Source organism: Ruditapes philippinarum, unplaced genomic scaffold (genome assembly GCF_026571515.1).
Source record: "Ruditapes philippinarum isolate M1 unplaced genomic scaffold, ASM2657151v2 ctg2898_1_1_1_1, whole genome shotgun sequence".
Classification (NCBI taxonomy): Eukaryota; Metazoa; Mollusca; class Bivalvia; order Venerida; family Veneridae; genus Ruditapes; species Ruditapes philippinarum.
Window position 1 is genome coordinate 176,461 of NW_026857691.1, and position 23,349 is coordinate 199,809.

The following is a 23,349-nucleotide window of genomic DNA, read 5'->3' on the forward strand; positions in this document are numbered from 1 at the left end:
AAGATTTTTTTAAAAAGTTTTTGCTTTACACATATAAGGAAAATCAATGACCCCCGGGACAGGGCCAATTTTGACCCAGGGCTCTTTATTTGAACAAATTTGGAGACACCATTAGAAATGTTCATGCCTCACAATATTCTTAGCTCCTAGAGCTCCTTGGGTTTTTAAAACCAAGATTTTATAAGTTTTTACTATATGCATATAGGGAAAATCAAGTGACCCCCTGGGGCCGGCCATTTTTGACCCCATCTTTTATTTGAACAAAATTTGTAGACACCATTAGAAGATGTTTCAATGCTTAATATCTTAGCTCTAGCTCTTTGGGGTTTTTTAAAAGAAGTTTCATGCTTAATATCTTAGCTCTACTGCTTTTGGTTCTTTAAAGATATTTTAAGTTTTTACTATATGCATATACGGAAAATCAATGACCAACCCGGGCAGGGGCCAATTTTGACCCCATGGCTTTTTTTTGAACAACTATATAGACAACTCACTATAGGAAATGTTCAAATGCCAAATATAACGCTCCTCTTTGGTTTTTTAAAGAAGATATTTTTTTAATTTTTTCTATCGTGTTGCCATGATTGCGCGGGTTGCCCATGGCAACCAGAGGTTCTTCATGGAATTTTTAATTCTTTGAAACAATTTTTAAAGGTGACCACAAAGGAAACATTCTGTGAAGTTGGATGAAATTGGCTCAGCGGTTTTATGAGGATGTCATTTAAAGTAAAAGTTTACGGCGGACGCCGGACCAAAAGTCGATCACAAAGCTCACCCTGGTCACATTTTGACCCTGTCACTTTGTGACAGGTGAGCCTAAAAAATAAATCCTCTTTAATTAAGCAACTTATAGTATTACTCTAACATTCAGCACATTATTTACACCGTATTTTTAAGACACAATGAGTCATGGTCAAAATATATATGCCGGCTGTGCAATACCATTTTTAAAGTCTCAAAAAATTAATATAGTATAATCAACTCATACAATAAATTCAGTATTGAACATTTCTTTTCATTTAATATTCTCTCTGCCTTTTCTGATGAGTTGATGTAAACCATAAGCCTGTGTCTGCACAATCCAAAATCATCACTGATTACTTTCTGTTACAGATTTCAGCATTAAATGACGAAGGGAATTTGGAAATGCATCTCTTTACATTACATTTATTTCAACATTAACGGCAGAATAAGTAGACCATCAAACCAGCTAGATAGTTTTTCTCATATGTGTGTACCTTAACAATCTATTAATTAACATAGATTCTTTACATGAATTTGGTTCTTACGGGGTAGTATCAATCTCTGTAGACGGCAAATTTTGGCTATAATTCATGTATACTAGAATCAAAATGTAAGAACCAGCATTTACCCTTTATAAACTTGTTTAAAATTCTGAGGGTAAAAATTATCAGGACATGAGGTTGTTGTAGGCATTTTAAACATGGTGAAAACTTCCATAATTAACACATATTTCAAAAGTGGTGGGGAAATAGGGGGTAGCTGAACAAAAAACAAACAATAATTTTAAAAAGGGAAAATTTTAAATTTTGTTTTAAAAAAAAAAACCCCCCTTATTCCAAAAAATATTTGTGGAAAAATTTTTTATGTATTTTTTTTGTATAAAAAAAATCTTGCAAATAAACAATTTTAACCTTTCCCGAAGGGGGGGATTTTCAACAAAAAATTTTTCCCATATAAAAAAATTTTCAAACATACAAAAATTTTAATTCCAAAGAATGAAATAATTTCCCAAACTTAAAATAATTTTTAATTTTTGCTATTTCTTTGATGTTATCTTAATTTACCAAATAACATTGTCCACAAAAAGAAAAGGCATCATATACCTATGCTGATTCAGAAGATGTTGCGTTAACCTACCAAGTCTGTCACTGGACCCCGGGGGACTAAAAAACAGAATGCAACAGTTATATACATACTACAGTTTGCAATTCTCAGACAAAATTTTTTTTTCACACTAATATTTGTATTTATCAGATGAACATGCCTTAGGAAAATTGGAAAGTCAAGAAAAACAGTTAAAATTTTCTTGCTTAAGAGACAAGCAAAGGAATTCTAAAATAATATATTACATAAATCAAGAAATTAGGCTACTTTACATACAAACTTGAAACCTTTTTAATTTGCAGGCAAAATTAAAGACATTTATCGTTTGAAATCTTTGAATTGACCACAAATGTTTTTAACAGTGTACTTGATCTAACAGTCACTGTATTCATTTATATTCAAAGAAACTTACAAGGAAATTTCTTCATTCCCAGTGAAAACAAAAATCTTTGATTAAGGGCAAACACAAATGTTGTTTATTCTAAGTGTGCATGGAATCTTGCAAAGTGTTCATGCATGTAATTTAAAAGAACAAATAATATATTCTAAAACATAAATATCAAGCATCATTTTTTTTCAAAATGATTTATTTTTTAACTGAAAAAAAATTATTATTACGTCAAAGTTACTTTTGATTGTTTGCAAAAATAAAAAAGTTCATTTCAGTTTTCCACGCAAAGCTTCCATTCTAAAAGTTAACAAATAAATTTCAGATTTTTAAAAATCAATTTGTAGTGTGCTTACACATTTTGGAATAAAGATTTATTGATTTAAAATCCGGGGGAATTTATTTTAAAACATGAATTCTTAAAACCGTGGGTATTTAAAAAAGAGTATAGACTTTACAAAATTAAGTTAGAAACATTATTAAAAACAAAAGATTACAAAATAAAACAAAATCCATTATTAACTTCAATAATGATGGGAAAATATTAATAATGGAAAAAAAAAAAACATGGAAACCAATTCGGAGGGTCTCAAACGCTAAAAAAACTAATCGGCCACTTAGATTATATTGTGTACATCTCACGAAACTTACGGAAAATCTACTGAAGATTAATATACTGTGTGTACTGACTATGTAATTGACAGGTTAATAAAATCAAACAATAAGCAGGAAAAGTCTTTATAAATAGTTCTATTTCATATGCAACTTAAAACTACTTGTTAATCAATTATGGCGATAAGAATCATTATAGTCAGAGATTTATTAGCAGGAACTGTGAAGGTATGAAATACAGCTACCTTGTAAGAATTTTTCAGGTTATAAGGTGGGGTGGGGTACACTGGATCATGATGTACATCTCTTTGTGAGGGCAATACAACCAGCTGGACATTTAAACTGAAATATAAAATGTTTAATCATATAGTTAGAACACACAGAAGATACGAATAAATGCATATTTGTAATACAAAATTATTTATATTATCAATAAATCGTGAATAAAATTAATCAAAAGAATATTAAAACAATTTAAAGAATATTAAATTTATTAAACACTTTAAAATCAAAATCTAAGAAAAAAATATTTTAAGATATATTATGCTCTTATTTCATATCTTTTTTTTTAAAATGTAAAATAAACATCTTATAAGTACACACAGGGACGATAGGTTATGATTTAAAATCTACATACTATGGGTAATCACAGTATGAATACATAGTGTCATTAAAACAAGAGGGCCATGATGGCCCTAGATCGCTCACCTGACTTATCAAACTCATCCAAACAATTACCTAGACAAGCATTCTGACCAAGTCTCATGACAGGTGAGTCAAAAATGTGACCACTACAGTGTTAACAAGGATTATCCATATTTGAGCAGTGCGACCTAGTTTTTTACCCAGGTGACACATATTCAAACTTGACCTAGAAATCATCAAAACAAACTTTCAGACCAATTTCCAGGATACTTGGATCAAAACAGTAGCAACTAGAGTGTTAACAAGATTTTTCTATTTTTAGCTCCGATTTCGAACTCATCCAAGCAATTACCTAGACAAGCATCCTAACCAAGTTTGATGATAATTGAGTCGAAAATGTGACCACTAGAATGTTAACAAGGTTTTTCCATATTTGGGCAGTGTGACCTAGTTTTTCATCCAAGATGACCCATGTTCGAACTTGACTTAGAAATCATCAAAACAAACTTTCAGACCAATTAACAGAATATTTGGATCAAAACAGTAGCCACTAGAGTGTTAAAAAAAAGATTTTTCTATTTTTAGCTCCGGTGACCTACTTTTTCATCCGAGATGACCCATGTTCAATTTATTCCCAGCAATGACCTAGACAAGTTTCCTGACCAAGTTTGATGACAATTGAGTCAAAATTGTGACCACTAGAGTGTTAACAAGGTTCTTCTATTTTTAGCTCCTGTGACCTAGTTTTTTATCCGAGATGACCCATGTTCGAACTCATCCGAGCTATCACAAAGACAAGCATCTTGATCAAGTTTGATGATGATTGATGCAAAAATGTGACCGCTAGAGTGTTAACAAGGTTTCTCTATTTTTAGCTCCGGTGACCTACTTTTTCATCCGAGATGACCCATGTTCGAACTCATCCGAGCTATCACCTAGACAAGCATCCTGAACAAGTTTGATGATGATTGAGGCAAAATTGTGACCTCTAGAGTGTTAACATGGTTTTTCTTTTTTTAGCTCCTGTGACTTAGTTTTTCATCTGAGATGACCCATGTTCGAACTCATCAGAGCTTTCACCTAGACAAGCATCTTGACCGAGTTTGATGATGACTGATGCAAAAATGTGACCGCTAGAGTGTTAACAAGGTTTTTCTATTTTTAGCTCCGGTGACCTACTTTTTCATCCGAGATGACCCATGTTTGAACTTATCTGAGCTATGACCTAGACAAGCATCTTGACCAAGTTTGATGATGATTGAAGCAAAAATGTGACCGCTAGAGTGTTAACAAGGTTTTTCTATTTTTAGCTCCGGTGACCTACTTTTTCATCCGAGATGACCCATGTTCGAACTCATCCGAGCAATTGACTAGACAAGCATTCTGACCAAGTTTGATGATGATTGGTTCAAAAATGTGACCGCTAAGAGGTTCACAAGGTTTTTCTATTTATAGCTCCTGTGACCTAGATTTTCATCGGAGATGACCCATGTTCGAACTCATCCAAGCAATTGACTAAACAAGCATCCTGACAAAGTTTGATGATGATTGGTTCAAAAATGTGACCGCTAGAGTGTTCACAAGCAATTGTGGACGTACGACGGACGGATGGACGACGGACATTCACCGATCCTAAAAGCTCACCCTGAGCAAGCTCAGGTGAGCTGAAAACCCACATTTCCATGATGGACCAAATTAAAATGACCTGTAATAGGCAATGCTGCTTTAGAAACATTGTTTGTACATTCTTTAGTTCGAATTTGACAAATTAATTTACAATTTCCTAGATTTTTAATAAATTTTCTACAATTTTCTACTTACTTTTCTGTCACAATGGCTACTTCATCTAATTTTTGTTTAAAAATGTCATAATATGTGACTTTCAATTTACCACTCTGCAAATGTAAACAAATGATAATACGTGTAGAATAACATGCCAAAACCAAGTGTCCATTTTCAATGTTTCTCTTTTATTCTGAATTTAAAATATGTAGTAAATTAGAAAAAAAAGAAGACTTTTCTAAATATGAACAGACATATGCCCTCTGAACTATACTTTTGGCCAAGATGTTTTACTAGCAAGTTATGTGTGACCTTGTGCTTGGACCTGTAATGATTGGCTTTGCAAGAGACATACTAGTTTAATGTGCTCAACATTTACACAAAATTATTTCAGAATCCATATATGAACCACAAAGTTATGACCTGGACAATACTAAGACAGGCTATACAAAAATTATATGTCACACTTTAGGATTATAAAAGTTCCTTGATCTAAGCTTCCTTTCAACTTAAAAAGTAGATACACAGGAGATTTCTATCCATATTTACCATACAATGACCATTTAGATTTGTTTGTTAAGAAATATTCATACCTTGATGTTGTCAATTACAATTACATGTACTTTAACTTAACAAAGTAGATTTATTGATTAGCTAAAGGAGGAAGTTTTTACTGAAACTAAATAAAACTAGAAAATACCTCTATCTCTGCATTTTTACCATCTACAAATGGACCCATCTGAAATGAGACAATGTTCTTGCTGGTTATAAACATGTTTGCCAATGGACAAATTTCTATTATTAAGCTATAAACATCTCACACAGAAGCAGTTTTTAAAGAGCATAAGTTATTATAACTACTACAATTCAAGATTATTATGTTTCTATCAGTCTTTATGCAGACTTTTCGATCAACAAATACTAAAATCTTTTTTTAAATTTACAAATATATTATCTATCTACAAATTTACTCTGAAAATTATCATTACAACAACATTTTGAAAATCACATGTAACATTATTTTTACTGTTGAATCAAATATTCCTATTGGTATGCCATGGCAAAGAGTGACAGCTGCAGCTTAAAGAATAAAATTTTATAGCCAAAGAAAAGAAAAAAATATGCCCGCTGATCTTTTCATGAACTGACATAAAAAAACACACCTATATTAAATATATGCACAATTGCACATTACTTTTATCCAAAAAAAACTTAACCAAAGTGTGACAGCAATGTCGGAGTGAGTACAATAGCTCTGTATTCTTTGAAAAGTAGAGCTAAAAATATGTACATAAAAAACTCACTAGAATACAGACATCTGGTCTAGTTTGCCGTATTTGTTCTATAAGATCTGTAAAAGGTTCATACGACAAACAGTCTGATGTTGAGAATGGTCCAGCGGCTACCATTACTGATAACCTTGTATTCTTGGTGTCCGTGTTAGCTGGAATCTCGGGTAATGGTAGAGTTACACTCTGAAAAAGCAAATTTTTTATGGTTATATATTCATTCATTTCTCTTAATTTTTAAAATAATGTTATTTTCAATTTACATGTAGTTTGATGCTTTAGTGAGTATGCCTCAAAAAATCTTTTTTCTTTAAATCTTACTTAACAGATTAAAATTTATTCATGTTTTGCCATAATAAACTTGACTGTTTTGGTTTGTTTTAAGTCGCATCAAAATTACTGAAATTAAATTACCACTGCAAATTAGAATCTATCAAATTCGTGAAATACCTTAAAAATATATAGGGAGAAATTCATATCGCTTAAATTGCTAAAAGAATTGATTTAAAACTTCGAATCATACCTCAAATAATTTACTAGCCACAAATTTCTGTCCAGTACTGTTATGACCAGCCATGGCAACCACTTGACCGGGGAATAGTGCATACTCCTTCAGCTGTGATAAATCTACAGGTATAGTTTTTCCAGATGATGTATCAATAGAGCCTTCTAATACCAAAGACTTCGGGTTAAGTTTACCATGACTGTCACAACAAACCCTGCCGGCTACAGTGACCTCCTCCTGAGTTGGCAGGGCGAGGTGAACCAACTCATCAATGTTGTGAATTTTCTGTAGATGTTCTGCCATGTCTTCTATAATGTCATTCAAAACTGTGCAACAAAATAAAAAAATTTTTAATAATTTATCGGCAAAGCTAGAAACTATAAAACAATTTTAATTTTCCTGATTTTTGTGAACACCATTGCTCAATTTCAATACATGTAAATTTTATTTACTTGAAATATGGCAACTATAAACCATCAAACCATGTTATATTTAGTAGATTATTAAATTACTGAACCTGCACTGGTGCTGACATGTTGTATTTCTTCATTGCTATCTTATTTATATTTAGTTCATACAAAATTTATGTTTGATTGTGTAAGAAGCTATGAGCTTATAGATACATACTGGAATACTGAGCAACAAAGGTTAATTCTTGGGAGAGGACATTCATAAGCTTTATAGCTTTCTGCCCAATCCCAAAATGTACTTTGTAAATATTGTTCACTTTTAAAATGTTTTGTTAAATAAAAATGTTTAAACCAAGGAAACAACAATTTGCCAGAAGTGGAGTTTGAATCCACACAGCTTGTGTCTTATGTGTTAACCACTCAACCATGCCATTAACATCTTAGGCTAGCCCATATAAATATTAATCTAATGAACAATTTGTAAAAAAATCAAACATCACAATATAGCGCTGACTAGCCACATATTCAAACTCACAATTATGATCAAATTTCTCAGTATACACCAAGGACTTAATTATTGTTATTAAATCATTTATGTACCTCAAAAACTCTGAAATCTTATTCTTTTGAATATAAATCTTAACCAGAGAGAGATTTCGTTCCCAACGAAATGTAAAAAGTTTCACATTTCTCTTACTTTATTTTTACAAGATTAGATCATTAATGCAGCTGAAAACTGCATCTAAAGACACTGTAACCATGATAAGATAATAATTTATAGTGTTTCACTTACCATCCCTTTTCTCTGATAATTTCTGAAACATGTATTTCATATCTTTAGAGATACTCTGTTCTGTATTGTAATCTTCTATAACAACACTATGACCTGATCCCTGCCACTTAATGTTGTTAGTTTTACCAACACTAACCATAACCTCACCACGATTTGTTCTAGAGTTGTATTTCTTGGCAGGAGTAGTGCTGGAAATGAGTCAGAAACAAGTAAACTTAAAGTTAATAATTACAAAGCAAAGTTTATATGATTATTTAGCAAATTTAGAACTAAAGATTTCTTTTTTGAAATCAATGTTTAGTAATTTCAGGGATCATTCTAGGGGGCGATTTCCGCGATTTCTCGCAAAAATATCACCAAAATCTCAGAGAAATTTGGGAAATGAGAGAAATTCTCGCACGGCAATTTGAGCCGGAAAATGTCTAAACACAATCTAAGGAATGCTAAAATTACACAAAAATATGATGAAAAATTCACGATTCCCATCAAGAATTTAATTTCAAATTGTTTATTAATGAAATCGGTGTAAAAAACTCCAAAAAGTAGTCCAACACTTTAAATTATTTAGCCTAAAATAATTGCCGATCGGAGACCGCAAATTCACCGTACAGAAATTCGGTATGATGGCTAACCTTTATCTATCTGTAAGTCGAGAATTTACACAAAACACTTTTAATTGATTTTAATAAAAAATTTTAGACACAGACTAACATAAAAATGGACATGTCAAAAATAAATCTACCGGTAAAATTTGTCTTCTAAATGTCACATCAACCACGGTAAATTTTGCCGTAAAGAACAAATTAAAAAATTTTGTTTTACGATTCCTGATGAAATAGCCGATAATAAATGTTCTTTTATTGAACAAAAATATTTAATTTTATATAATTGCAATCAGCAACAGCTAGAATTGTGAATGTTTCAGCGGAAAACAGACAAATATTCATTTGTCACATATTTTCGCGATGTCGTGATTAAAAAAATTCTAAAAGGAAGCCGAGTGTTATTTAAAGGTGTTTTATAACACTAAAAATGATGTTTATGAATAAAAATTACTTTAGTTATTGTTTATATTTGTGGATATGGAGATATTTGTCATTATGTGTTCAGGTATATTTTTTAATGGAGGGAGGTGTGTGAAGAGAATCATAAAGAAAACAAAATGAAAGGTTATAAAAATATTCTTCAAATCTCAACAATCACTTCTGTACAGTACAGTGTTGTCCATTAGGAACATTGACTGCAAATAATAGTTGTAGTAGATATCCATGTATAATTCTTTTATATTTCAGAATAAAGGTGTTATATTTATTTTTCACAATTAGAATTTTATTATGTTTAAAAAATCACAAAAGAAAAGGCATAGGATGTGTTAAAAAAGTGAAAACAAAAATCACTGTAATAAACAGAGCTACATCTTCTTATATCCTCTTTAGATAAACGATGTTTATATGTACAGTGATTTTTAAAAAGTTAGAAATTTCCATATTTTTAACCTCGCCCATCATGAAAATTAAATCTCTCAAGAAAATCTAATTTCTCTCATCAAAATTTCTCAAATGAGAGAAAATCTCTCACTAAAAATCATGACCAGGATGATCCCTGAATTTGTTTGTTTTGTTTGGTTCTTAAGTCACTCCAACACTTTCAAGGTCATATATCACATTTTGTCATCTTAAGTGGTGGAGGGAATACCTCAGAAGAACAACCTATGTTTCAAGGGCTAGCTGGATAGCTCCCTCACCTGAAATAATCCATAGTACCAGGTGGGATTAGTACCCACCAGCTGTGAGTGGACAGTGGTTTGAAATTAACGATCTTAATCACTGGGCCATGAACACCCTCCAATATTTGGAAAATAGCTTTTTACAATTGTACCCTTATGCTTTTTTTAGGCATCTTGCAATGCCTTTCATAACAAAAGATAGTAATTCTCTACATATCTAGCAAATAAATTTTTACTGTACATAACAAATATGTTTTGTCTGCAGGTATAAACAAGTAATGAATAGTTTATACTTTCATACCTAGCTGGGGAGAAGCTGGCTGGAGAGAATGGTACTGCAGGGCTTCGATTAGGTCCAGTAAATCTTTTCATAGGGACATTCTCTGGTGTATGCTGTCTCTTGTTTGATACTGCAGTCTGTAGTGTAATCATTCTACAAATGTCTAACATCATACAACCAACAATTGTATCATTAATGAAAAAGAAACGTTAATTACATTTCTTGTACTATATGGGCCGATCTATTAACGGGCATAGTTTTTTTTGCTTGCACACATTTTTTTTTTTAATCTTGCATTCCTATCTATCAAGCATAAGGCCTGTATGTAAGTTGGTAAAGTGCAACTTGGTTACAGTATAAAAATTTGTAAAGCTTTTGATATGTATAATTTCTGTTTGCATTTAGCTCAATAGATAAAAATAAAAAATTAAATGCAACTTCAAAATTTCTTAATAGATTCAACATTTAGAATGCAGGAAAATAAATTATGCACTTCAATTTACTATGTATATATATATCACAAAATACATTTTCATAAATAATTGTACTAATTAATGCTAAATATTGCGTGAAGATGGAGAGTGACTGTTTTTTAATATATACATGACTTGTATATATCTGAATGGGATTTGTATAGTCTAAAGAAGATAAATACATGAAATAATAACATGACAATGTGCATTGAGCAGTGTTGCATCTAGGCTGCGCGATTTGCCCATTTTTATACAGATCGCGCATTTTAATGAAGTCAATGCGCGCCAAGTCGCGCATCTGACTATCTTTTCAACATAATTCAGTTTATCTACATCGTATCTTGAACGCTTCAGCCATGTTTGTTTTCACCCGTGGTTATGACTACAATTCTAAAGTACTAAATCGCGTGTAGCAGCTGACTGGGTCATCTCGCGTGTGTTTTGTAGTATTCGTCAATACTTTATTTTTTCTACTTCAGTTTTTGACAAAAATGCCTGAACGTAAAAAAAATGAATTCTTTTTGGTACGTCATATTGTAAGGTAAATGTATGTCCCCCACATTTTTTTTCAAATCCCCAACAACATCAGTTGAGTGGGGGACAATCCCCCATAATTTTGAAATTCTAGATGCAACACTGATTGAGAAGTGCATTACCTTTGATTTTGGTGTCTTTCCGCCATATGAGCTAAATAATTCTTCAGCTCCTTCTACATCCATCCTGAAAAATATAATTATACATGTACAATTGTTGATAATTTATATTAATTTTCTATTTCAAATAAGGTTGACCAAAGATGTTGAAAGATTTTGAAATTAACATTCTGTACAAGAAGTCAAAATCAGAAAAGTTTAAGCTGTCACAACAGTTTAAGGATCACATTCAATCCATACAATTCAATCCATCCAATGAAAATGACTTATAAATTTACTTTATTATATTGTACCAACTGTCACAAAACATTTTTATATTAAACATCAAATAATAATGCTACTTACGGAAGACTGTCAATAGTATGAATAACTGGAGCCGCCTCTTTTTTAATTGCCTTTGGTGTTTTCTGATGCCTTTTAGATAATCTCTAAATATACATCAAATAAATGGGTGAATTTTGTATTTATATCAAACTATTCTGTATCTACAGAGCAAAATGTTAATGTCATTCACTTTACCAGCTTTATGTATTTGTTATAATTCCACTATAACCCGAGCATGCATGTACCTTTCACATCATCATGATACCATCTACATGGATTTCAATGTTCTCTTACTGCTAGCCAATGAAAGATGTACAGGTAAGCATTTTTAACTACTGTACTCAACAACCTGGCATAAAAGGAGTAAGAATGACCACAAAGTTGCATTTAAATTTCCCAACAATTATTTGTATTGTACTTAAGACAGCGATTTAAACACAAAATGTTATTTACCTCCCTTTCAAACTGCTCCAATGCATCAAATTCTAGTTTCACGTTTTTCTTGAATGAATGAGTGAAAGCCACCCATTCAGACACAAGTTCTGAAGCCTCGAGTTTGTGCATAGTACACATCTCCTGCACTGAAAACAAAATAATTTGTTACCAGTCAAGATATATATTTATCATCAGCATAAGCACACTCAGATAGTTAAGCAAATATTTCATCCCATAATTAGTTGGAACCACATATATTTTTAACATTCTATGAAATAGAAGAAATAGATACAGAATTCTTAAACCAAAGCACTAACATTTAAGCTTGGGCCTGTATTATGGTAATTTCAGGGACTACCTTGGACTGAAAATTTAGGGAGAAGTGACTTCTCCCTTCAGGAAAAATAGGGAGAAGTTTTGAAATTTAGGGAGAAGTGATCATCAAATCGAGTTATATAATTGGATTTTTTTCTAATTTATTTCACAAAATATACATGTACACCTTTATATGTACATGCATATAAAATATATAGAGGATATTGAATGAGTGTAAGTTCAATACTGAATTTATTGCACCAGTTGAATAAAATTATATTATGCGAGCCTCTGGCGAGCATAATATTATTTTATTCAACGAGTGCAATAAATTCAGTATTGAACTTACACTCATTTAATATTCTCAGGGTTTCTACTAGGAATTTTTATTTAAGAGTCCAAGGGACTCGTGCTTCTAAAATATGAGGGTCCCAGAGAAAAATATGAGGGTCCTAATCATTTATTACTTTAAAGTAAGGTATTACTTACTAGTTATATATATATATTGTCTAGGTTTAATTCTTTACATAATTTCATTTATATATATTGATGATTGTTCAACTACATATGCATTTTTATTGACCTTGTTAAATAAAATAAAAAATATAAACCATTATGATTTATTATTTATTTTTTCTTTGTCAACTCAGGAAATAAATTTCACAATGACATAATCATCATTTATTGTTACTTTTTTATTTTTACTTTTTATTTTGTCCTTTCTTTCATTTGGCTGAATGTTTGTGCAACATGCAGAAAGTCAAGATCTTTGACATCTGGTCCGACTAATTTTATCATCATTAGTCTATTTAGTCTTTCAGGATTTAGTCTATTTCTAACTGTATTTTTCAACACATTTTGGTGGGAAAAACCCCTTTCACAAGGAGCACTTGACACTGGAATTATCATTGCAATTTGAGCCAGAGTAACTAAGTCAGTGTATGTTTCTGTGTGTTCCTGCAAAAGCAATTTTATTAAACCAGAAAATGATAAAATTGTCCTATATGAATAAAATAAGTGTTTAAATGGTAAAAACTGAGCTTTGCACCTTGACTCATCAAAATTGGGTAGAGTGTTATAAAACTGGCAAAGAATTTCCAACTTCTGCATAGAATAATCCTGTATATCCCTAACATTCTCAGGGTACCTTTTTGGATTAAAAATACAATCAAATGCCTCAAGAATATCTAAATCATTTTCAGGGAAACGATTTCTAAAATTTTCAGTTAAATTGTTTATATAACTCTCCCTAATATTAGCAAATCTTGAAGACTGGTCAGCTAACTGTATGTTTTTGTAGGTTTTCTTGTTTGTATCATGACTGTCATGAACTGTGGCATCTGTTAAGTTTTGAAGAACCTGATTAACAGTTACTGATCCATTTTTCTTGTATTTAAAGTTTCAATTGTGGAATTTACATTGTGGCGAATGTTGCTAAGGTTAACATGGTCCTTTTGAAAAGTAAGACTGAGAATCCCAATAACTGTCAGTACATCAATGAGAAGTGCTGTCACCAGTAAAAAGAGGGTTGTTCCTACAAATTTCCAAATACCCTTAGCTTTCCCTGTAGAATCTTTATCATCTTCTAAAGACAATATTATGGAGTCAAAATATTGAAACACCATTTTAACAGCTGCCTCTACTGATAGCCATCTAACTGAAGTACCCTCTGGAACCTGTTTCACATTACCATGAAAAATGACTTGTAACTCTCGTAATTTATCGTATCGTACAGATGAATCAGCATAAAACCTATAGAGACTATGAATAAAATCCCTGTAGTCGACCATGTACTGAATTCCTTTGCTGGCCTGACTGGCTGCAAGGTTTAACCTGTGGGCCACACAGTGAACTCTGAAATAAAGGAAAACAAATATCTATTTTATATGATTCAATTTGTTTTACATAAATTTAATAAGTGTTAAAAGTTTAATTTTATCCAAGATAGGTAACAGTTCAAGACAATACTGAATAGTCAACAGGAGTCTTTAATCAAACTTTGATAGAAAAATTATAAATTTGAAATCTAAATTATAGCTAGAGTCCAACATCAATCTAAAAGGTTTAAAGCTACATTTTTAATTGCAGCATAATTTTCTTAAAATAAAAACAGCTTAAAGATTATGATAATAGTCTACTGTGAAATCACACAGCATACCTGCACCAAATGCTCTGAATGTTGTTTCAGCTCAACACCTAAACCATTCCTACAACCAACCATTACGCTTGCCCCGTCAGTGCCAAGTCCTAATAAAGAGGTTACTTCAAGTCCCTTTTCTGACAAAAAATCTAGAACTGACACTTTAATTCCTTCTGCTGTACAATCAGTTATTTTCCTGTTCCCAACATACGAAACTTGAGCTTCACTGTTTTTAATATACTTTATGTAAAACACAATTTTTTTGTCAATCGAAATGTCACAAGTTTCGTCAAGCATTATTCCTATAAATTTACTTGCTTTTATGTCATCAATGACTTTTTTTTCTATAGTATTTGACAAAACACATTCCATTTCGGATACAGCCTCATCCGATCTGTAATAATGGCCAACGTTTTCACAACTGTTCAGTTCTTGTAAATTCATAAGTTCTGTGAAGTTGTCTGCTGCAATGTTATTTTTGCACATCACATATACAGTGCGTAATTGAGGAACGTAATTCTTAAATCTCGAATCAGTACGTGTGGCTGACGTAATACATTTACGAAAGTTATTTCGAAGCTGCAATTGCTTAACTGCGTCCGAGTGATCTTTAGACTCTTGATGACGGACCAATGTACTATTCTGGAAATTCAAACATCCATTTTCCGAGGCAAATGGATTACATTTCTTGGTTGAGACGCAATGGTTGCATTTCACACCCGTGGTCTTCTCGTTTTGGACGAGCCACGGATAAGTACTTAGCCACTTTTCATTAAAACTACGTGATTTCTTTAGGGGAGCAGCCGACATGTTTCACGATTTATTTGCATAGCAACGCATAGACTGGGACGCTTTTTTAAGGTCGACTAAATTCTAGTGTGCGCCGTTTTATTCCGTATTAAACTATAATTAATTGAAAGAAAGATAACTCTGCTGTACTCAATATTAGAACCCGTCTACTAAATTACGTCATTTCCTTTAAAGACGCGGAAGGAATTTCCAAATGACAATTACGGAGGAAATTTTAATTTGCGTCCCCGTGGACGCAGACTTAGAGTAATTGAGGGTCCTAGGTTACTATTTTTGCTTCAAGGATGCAGGAAATGTACATCAATAGAAACCCTGATTCTATTTATCACATACCCAAAATAAAGACCGTTTCAAGTGAAATAAGAGTCATTTTTCATTGACGCGCCTATAGTATAACGCTAACATTTTGCGCGTCTTTACACAATGTTTGTATAACGCTAATGACGTCACGTCAAAATATATGCACGGCCGTGCAATACCATATTTACGGAGTCGCAAAATTGGCACGGGTGTTTGATAAACATATATATGGCAAGGAAAATAAACAAAGGTGTATTTGAAAGTTGCTATGATGAAGTACTAGTTGCTCAATGAAGTTTATCTAAGGTCACATGTAGGGGAAATTGTAAATCAAACAGAACGTTTATGGAATATTGTAAATCAAACAAAACGTATAGGGGATATTGTAAATAAGACACAAATAAATACGTTTGAGGTAACTTAATTATCAATTAGCTAGCTTTTTATCATCTGCTGCATTCATATCAGGGTCTTTCACAGCTTTAATTTACCGAAAATGTTACGTACAATCAATGCGCTATTTTTAGCGATGTGGATTTCCAAGTGTCGCTATGGCCACGCTTCTGCGCATACATGTGCTAATTACGACAGAGTGGTGAAATATACATGTCAGACAGACCTTTCATAGAGATTTTAGGGCGACTGGAATTTCGTTTTTTCGATCATATAGGGCAAAGTGAAAATATTTACAGCGAAGTTTTCGTCTGACTTCGCCCTGAACGCAGTCCCTGAATTTTTTTCACATAACTTTATTAATTTCTTCAGTGAATTACTGAATTCAAAATTAATTGGTCACCACTTTGGTAGATTATAACCTTTAAGGACATGAATGGTTACATGTCCCATTGCCTGAAAGGGCAGATGGACCCTTATTAAGTGTGGAATACATACATGCATACATAAATTTGGACTTCAAACATTATTTCCTGATGTGCTCTTTTGGTTTCTGTGGACCTTATATAAAAAAGTTGACTATATCATTATTTTGAAAGTTTGTAATTAGTAAATGGATTAGTAAAGGGACGAGTGGATATATCTACGTAAAGGGACGAGTGCATATCTCTACGTGGACAAATTACTATGGTTAATAATTTAAGGTCGAAACATCTTGGGACGAATTTGATTCAAAATAGGGTCGACTTGGTCTTGGTAAAATCGCGAGTCATTTCTCAAAACTTTATAATTACATTTGCCAATGACGCCTTCATCTTCAAGCTCAATGCTAAAAATTGAAAATTCATCTGAAAGATCTTCTTCTGTTATAATGCAAGACATTTTTTTTAGACAAAAAAAGGTAAACACGGAAGTTAATTTTCCCGCGAAAAAGGTATGTCGAGTTTCTTACTATTTTTCTTAGTCCTGATTAGATAAAAATTAAAATTGAATAAAGTTGTATGGTAAATATTTGAAAAAAATAATATAAGAATATGTGAATTAACACACTATTTGAATTCTTCATTGAATTTGTTAATTTATATTGTCTATCATAGATATATGATATAGATCCGCACTGAAGAGTCCTAAGTTTCAAGATGGACGATTGCAACCTTGAAAAGCTTGGAATTAAACCAGGCAAAATTGCACCCGCTTTTCACCAGGACACTTTAGAGTATAGTTCAACAATTCCAAGCAATGTTACAGAAGTTACTCTAGATCTTTTAACCAGAGACACGGGGGCCTCTTATACAATTTCAGTGAGATATTTTATCGTTTTTTGGGGGCCAGTTTTTTGTTTATAATATTCAACAGTCAATGATATTTGCAAAGACACTTGAAGACCTAATCACCAGCTTAATGTGCCCCTGTAAATAACTTAAAATAAAGATTTGGCATCCGTTTTACCCATGTCACAGGGTGAGAAAGATGTGCAGCCTGGTCGCGACTCGTACCCGGGACCCTGTCAGCTCTACTGACTGAGCTATTCGGCTACTTACACATATTCTTTCCTAAAGAGTGAACAGTTTGGAACCATGACATACTCCCCTGCTATACTGAAATTTGCCCTTGAGTTTCACAAAGTTACAAAGCAGTGTGAATTAACCTCTGAGCTATATTCACAGGCCCTGCTTTATCATGACGATTATGTGAATTAAGAGATTTACAAATGTACAAATTACTTATGCCTTATTCTCATCGATTCGTGTCTTCTCATCGATTCGTGACCTAAATAAATGTCTGGTATAAATACTTTTGCAAGGACATACACCATCCGAAAACTACACAAGTTTTATTAGACACTCGATTTGACAATTCTAACCAATCAAAATGCGTAAATGAACAGGTGTAAATGACCTTACCCTACAATCAGCTGGTGACCTAATTGCTTGAAAATATTTGATATTGATGTTTTAATTTATCAAACACACTTACAGTTAAGCCAAAAAAATATTCATTATGCTGTAAGAATTTACTTTAGACTTTGAAACATATATTGATCAGATCGGACTGAAAATAACCATGCGAACATTTAGTGGTGCGAGCACCTATATTTTGATGACGTCACAGGGTGAATCGGATTTCACGAATCGATTGGTCAGCGTCCAGCCGAGCAAGACAGTCATGGTTGACATGTTCAGATACTCTAATCTTTGAGCGGTTGTTTTTAAAAGTAATTTAAAGTTTTTGAACTTTTAGATAATGAATTTATTTAACAAATGCACTAATTGAATTGTACGTATGTCTGATATTTGTTGTGCAAGCGCAATTTTTACAAATAAGAGTCACTAATCGACGAGAAAAGCATACTTGTAACACATACAGTAACCCTCTTTAACTTTTGCATTTTAATATGATGTCTATAGATATCAAACTCTTGTAACGAGTGTTTTTTTTTTTTTTAAATTTTAGTCAATTAAAACTGATAACTGTAGAAATTATTTTTTTTTAATTTAATGGTTGTAGGGGAGTGGAGGATCAAAGAAAGTCCCAGTGAAAGAAGGAGCAGTGACTGATATTAAAATTGATGTGTGTGCTGAAGACGGTAAAACAACCAAAGTGTATATCATCCATGTAAAACGACTTTCTGCAAAAGATGCTACTCTTTCCAGTCTCAAGTTAGATGTTGGAACTGTTGTACCAGAGTTCAGTCCTGAAACCTATGAATATACATGTAAATATATACTAAATGTTTTATAATATTTAATGATATGACTTATATATCACTAATTTATTGATCATTCACGTAAATATACACTCAGAGGCACTTATAACCCAACACTAATGTTTTTCGGTATAATGTTTGGTTATTTCTGAACGGATTTTGTTCAGCTTTAAATCAATTATTATAAAACTCAACATATCATACTTACAGCTTAGAATTTTATTTACAATTCATTGATAAGAAAATAGAGAAAATAACAAAATAGATATGCTACTGCAAAATGAATAATCACAGAATGGCTGTAAATATCGTAACAAAATGAACAGTCTCTGAATCCCACTAAATCTGTATGTTAACCATAACTACTACCAATTGGCTATAACAATACATCTCAGTTTAGATTATTAACTGATATAATTCTCTCATATATCCTCTACTATTAACACTTGTAATTTCAGGTTTGTTAGCCTGCAATGTTAATGCTGTTAAAGTGACACCTACCCCACCAGATACTAAGAATGTTGTGACTGTAAATGGTGAGAAACCAGGATCTCCAACCACACTGAATGTTGGGAGTACAAATATTATAGTGGAGGTCACCTCGGAAGATGGCTCCAATAAACAAGTATGTTCCCTTTCTTTATTAACTGAACTTTGCATTGTTAATAAATATGTTTGTTTTCTTTCCTTTTTTATGCAGAATTAAGCAAAGACCACCTATAAGTAGTTTGTGTAAAAATTTGCATAAAACCCTGAAAATAAAAAAAAACAAAAACATTTGTCTTGAACACGTAGTAATGTGTTGAATAATGTTTTTGTATGCTATTTAATTCACTGAGATGTAAAACCATTGATGCACATGCACTGTAGTATTATGTTAAAATACCTTGTATCGATTTCTTAAACCTGTTTTACATACTTAAATATACTTGTTATATATTTTATTGATACAGATGATACAGATCATTTTATGCTTAAATTATTAATATTACTGTAGCTAGTTAATGTATTAATGTGCTTTGTTTCATTTTTTTCATAATTCTGTAAAACAGAAGAAATAGAAAAAAAATTAATTTATTAAATTGTTTTGATGGAATCTTTTGCAGTATTCATGTTGAATTAATTATTGCATGAACTTAATATATATAACAGAAATACTGCATCTGTGTTACACGCAAGCAACTCTCCCGCCATGTTAGAATTGAGGATACAGCCCTTGCTTTGCAATATGAAGACCCCATTTCTCTTGGCACTTTGTATCGACCAATCACAATTAGGAACAGTGATCCAAAACACACATTTTCTGCACCAATCATAGATGAGTTTACAAAGACATCCAAATTTGATCCAATCAATGATACACCTTTAGAAGCTGATTGGAGGATAGAGGATTTTGAGCTTGATAAAAAATTGAGTGCAACAACTGCATCTGTACCTTTAACATATGGTGGTATGTGGTTTATTAACATTGACTCTCTTAAATTAATGTAATCAAATCTTCCTCTTTTAGATTTTAAACTATGTATTATAAATTATAATGGGAAATTTCAATATATGAATGTTAAAATTCATCTGCCTGGCCTGGCTATAATTATAGTAGTGGCATAATGGCTTGTCATAATTATTTGCCAGCGAAACTTCACTTATAAGGATATTTTCTATTTAAAATCTAACAAGGTTCTTCAATGTGCATTGTTGTACATAGTTACCTACTAAAAGGTTATACATGTATATATGCAGAAAGGAAAGTTACAAGAGCAGAGAATGACACAACAACAAAATGTATACATCATTTAAATTATACAATTGCACTTTGTTTTTAGCTCGACTATTCGATAAGAATAAGTAGAGCTATTGCAGTCACCCGAGCGTCGGCGTCGGCGTAACCACTTATGTTAAAGTTTTTGTAATAGTTCAAATATTTTCAAAGTCCATTGACATATGGCTTTGAAACTTTACACACTTGTTCACCATCATGACCCCAACCTGTAGACAGGAGGAGGTAACTCTATCAAGCATTTTGACAGAATTATGCCCCTTTTTCGACTTAGAATTTACGTTAAAGTTTTTGTAATAGTTCAAATATTTTCAAAGTCCATTGACATATGGCTTTAAAACTTTGCACACTTGTTCACCATCATGACCCCAACCTGTAGACAAGAGGAGGTAACTGTATCAAGCATTTTGACAGAATTATGCCCCTTTTTCGACTTAGAATTTACGTTAAAGTTTTTGTAATAGTTCAAATATTTTCAAAGTCCATTGACATATGGCTTTGAAACTTTGCACACTTGTTCAACATCATGACCCCAACCTGTAAACAGTAGGAGGTAACTCTATCAAGCATTTTGACAGAATTATGCCCCTTTTTCGACTTAGAATTTACGTTAAAGTTTTTGTAATAGTTCAAATATTTTCAAAGTCCATTGACATATGGCTTTGAAACTTTGCACACTTGTTCACCATCATGACCCCAACCTGTAAACAGGAGGAGGTAACTGTATCAAGCATTTTGACAGAATTATGCCCCTTTTTCGACTTAGAATTTACGTTAAAGTTTTTGTAATAGTTCAAATATTTTCAAAGTCCATTAACATATGGCTTTGAAACTTTGCACACTTGTTCAACATCATGACCCCAACCTGTAAACAGGAGGAGGTAACTCTATCAAGCATTTTGACAGAATTATGCCCCTTTTTCGACTTAGAATTTACGTTAAAGTTTTTGTAATAGTTCAAATATTTTCAAAGTCCATTGACATATGGCTTTGAAACTTTGCACACTTGTTCACCATCATGACCCCAACCTGTAAACAGGAGGAGGTAACTGTATCAAGCATTTTTTTTACTATCAAGCACTAAGAATAGTCGAGCGTTGCTGTCCTACCGACAGCTCTTGTTATGCAAAGCAATGATATGAATAATAAACATAATTAATGAAATGTAAAGCACTCTACTGAAAACAGGTGTCACTTTAAGAAACTGTGTACATTTGCCCTGCATAACTTTACTTACTTTATTATACTTTGGGAGTTTTTAATGACACATTTCATATAATATTGTATACCGGTAATATATAGAAGATGTAGAAATGAAAATAATTTGCTTATAAATATGATTACAGGTAAATCTGAGAGTTGCAAGTTTTCTGATCTTGGTGCCCAGATTGCAAAATGTAATGTGACCCCTAAAGTAGAGGTGAGATAACCATACAATTTTAGATATAAAGATTTTTTGTCAGGTTATATTGGGCCAGTATAAATATTTTAAGGATTACAGTAGGGTGAACGTTTCGGTTGTCAAAAATAGCGTTTTTCGTGCGTCCGTTTTTCGTGTAACGTGCGTGCGTATAGCGTGCAACGTGCGTTTGCTGAAACGCTTTCTCAAGCGTGTATCGTTTTCAAGCGTTTAACGTTTTTCGTTTTCCGTGTATCGTTTTTCGTTTATCGTGCGTCTGAAAGCGTGCGTTTCTTATTTAGCGTGCGTCTGCGTTCGTCTAAGCGCTTAAGTACCGTGTTTTGCGTCTGTTACTATTCAGAAGTAAAAGAATATCTTAGATAGATATATTATGTAAATTTCTTGTTTCTTAAACATGTAAGAGATGTTCTGTGTCCCTGTCAAAGAATAGAAATATTATATAAAGAAGTATTATTGTGATGTTTACATTAAAGTTTTAAAGTTTGTGACCTCGCGGTGAATACTGGTCAGATTTCTACATGCTTTACGCCGAAGATTAATTAGTTTTAATCCTAGTTTACATACGCATATAAGATTTAGTTACTAATTAATTGCAACATTTTTGATATTAAATTCAGCAAACAGGTGTTTATATGCGTACCAATATATATTAGATATGAGGTTCGTCAGACATCAAATGATGGTAATCAGACTCGCACCCCACCCCCTTTACAAGTTCATCTTCTGACTTTTCATCAAAGACATCCGAACCCAATCCGAATCCTATTTAGGGTGATAATTATTTTAGACAGTTCCTCCCTATTTTTCTTGACAGATTTATATTGATATGTAACAGCCTGGCAGGGACTCGAACCCCTGACAGTCGGAATACCATTCCGTGGCTCTTGAGTTCCTCCGAGCTATTCGGCCGCTTACACGTTTTACTTGTTAAAATACTGAATCGTTATAAACCTACTGTGTATGCAAATATTTCTTCGAATTTCCCAGGGTTACTTAATTAGCATTGTGATTTAATTTCTACCTGGGCTATACAAATGTTATATCAGTCACAGGCTGAGAAAAAAGTGAATCCTGACATGGACTCGAACCCGTGACCCTCTAAATACCGTACCGCGGCTGTACCGACATTTGTTAATAGTTTCATTATTTGTACATGTATAGTGAACATTTTACTAATCATACATTGTACTATTTCTATATTTTTGTACAAATAAAAATTGCTATATTTTTTCTAGATAAATTCTATGGTGGCTAAAATATACCATGATGTACTTTTTAGACATGTAATCACAACAGACAGGCTAAGCCACCCTTTACAAAATTC

At 32.5% G+C, this 23,349-nt stretch overlaps 2 protein-coding genes across 2 annotated transcripts; one reads left to right on the plus strand and one right to left on the minus strand.

The window, feature by feature from the left end:
* Nucleotides 1–3,015: 3,015 nt before the first annotated feature.
* LOC132750609 (DNA polymerase alpha subunit B-like) lies at nucleotides 3,016–16,943 on the minus strand (the record flags this gene model as incomplete). The annotated part of the gene is given in 11 exon segments (XM_060740620.1): nucleotides 3,016–3,190; nucleotides 5,315–5,388; nucleotides 5,976–6,014; nucleotides 6,580–6,750; nucleotides 7,088–7,395; nucleotides 8,273–8,460; nucleotides 10,300–10,415; nucleotides 11,408–11,471; nucleotides 11,750–11,832; nucleotides 12,182–12,309; nucleotides 16,916–16,943. Coding segments are annotated over 11 exon segments (1,374 nt in total), but the record flags the coding sequence as incomplete, so codon positions are not given.
* Nucleotides 16,944–17,221: 278 nt separating this feature from the next.
* On the plus strand, nucleotides 17,222–22,025 carry LOC132750610 (uncharacterized; the record flags this gene model as incomplete). The annotated part of the gene is made up of 5 exons (XM_060740621.1): nucleotides 17,222–17,422; nucleotides 18,630–18,837; nucleotides 19,287–19,453; nucleotides 19,981–20,278; nucleotides 21,952–22,025. Coding segments are annotated over exons 1-5 (909 nt in total), but the record flags the coding sequence as incomplete, so codon positions are not given.
* Between the last annotated feature and the right edge of the window lie 1,324 nt (nucleotides 22,026–23,349).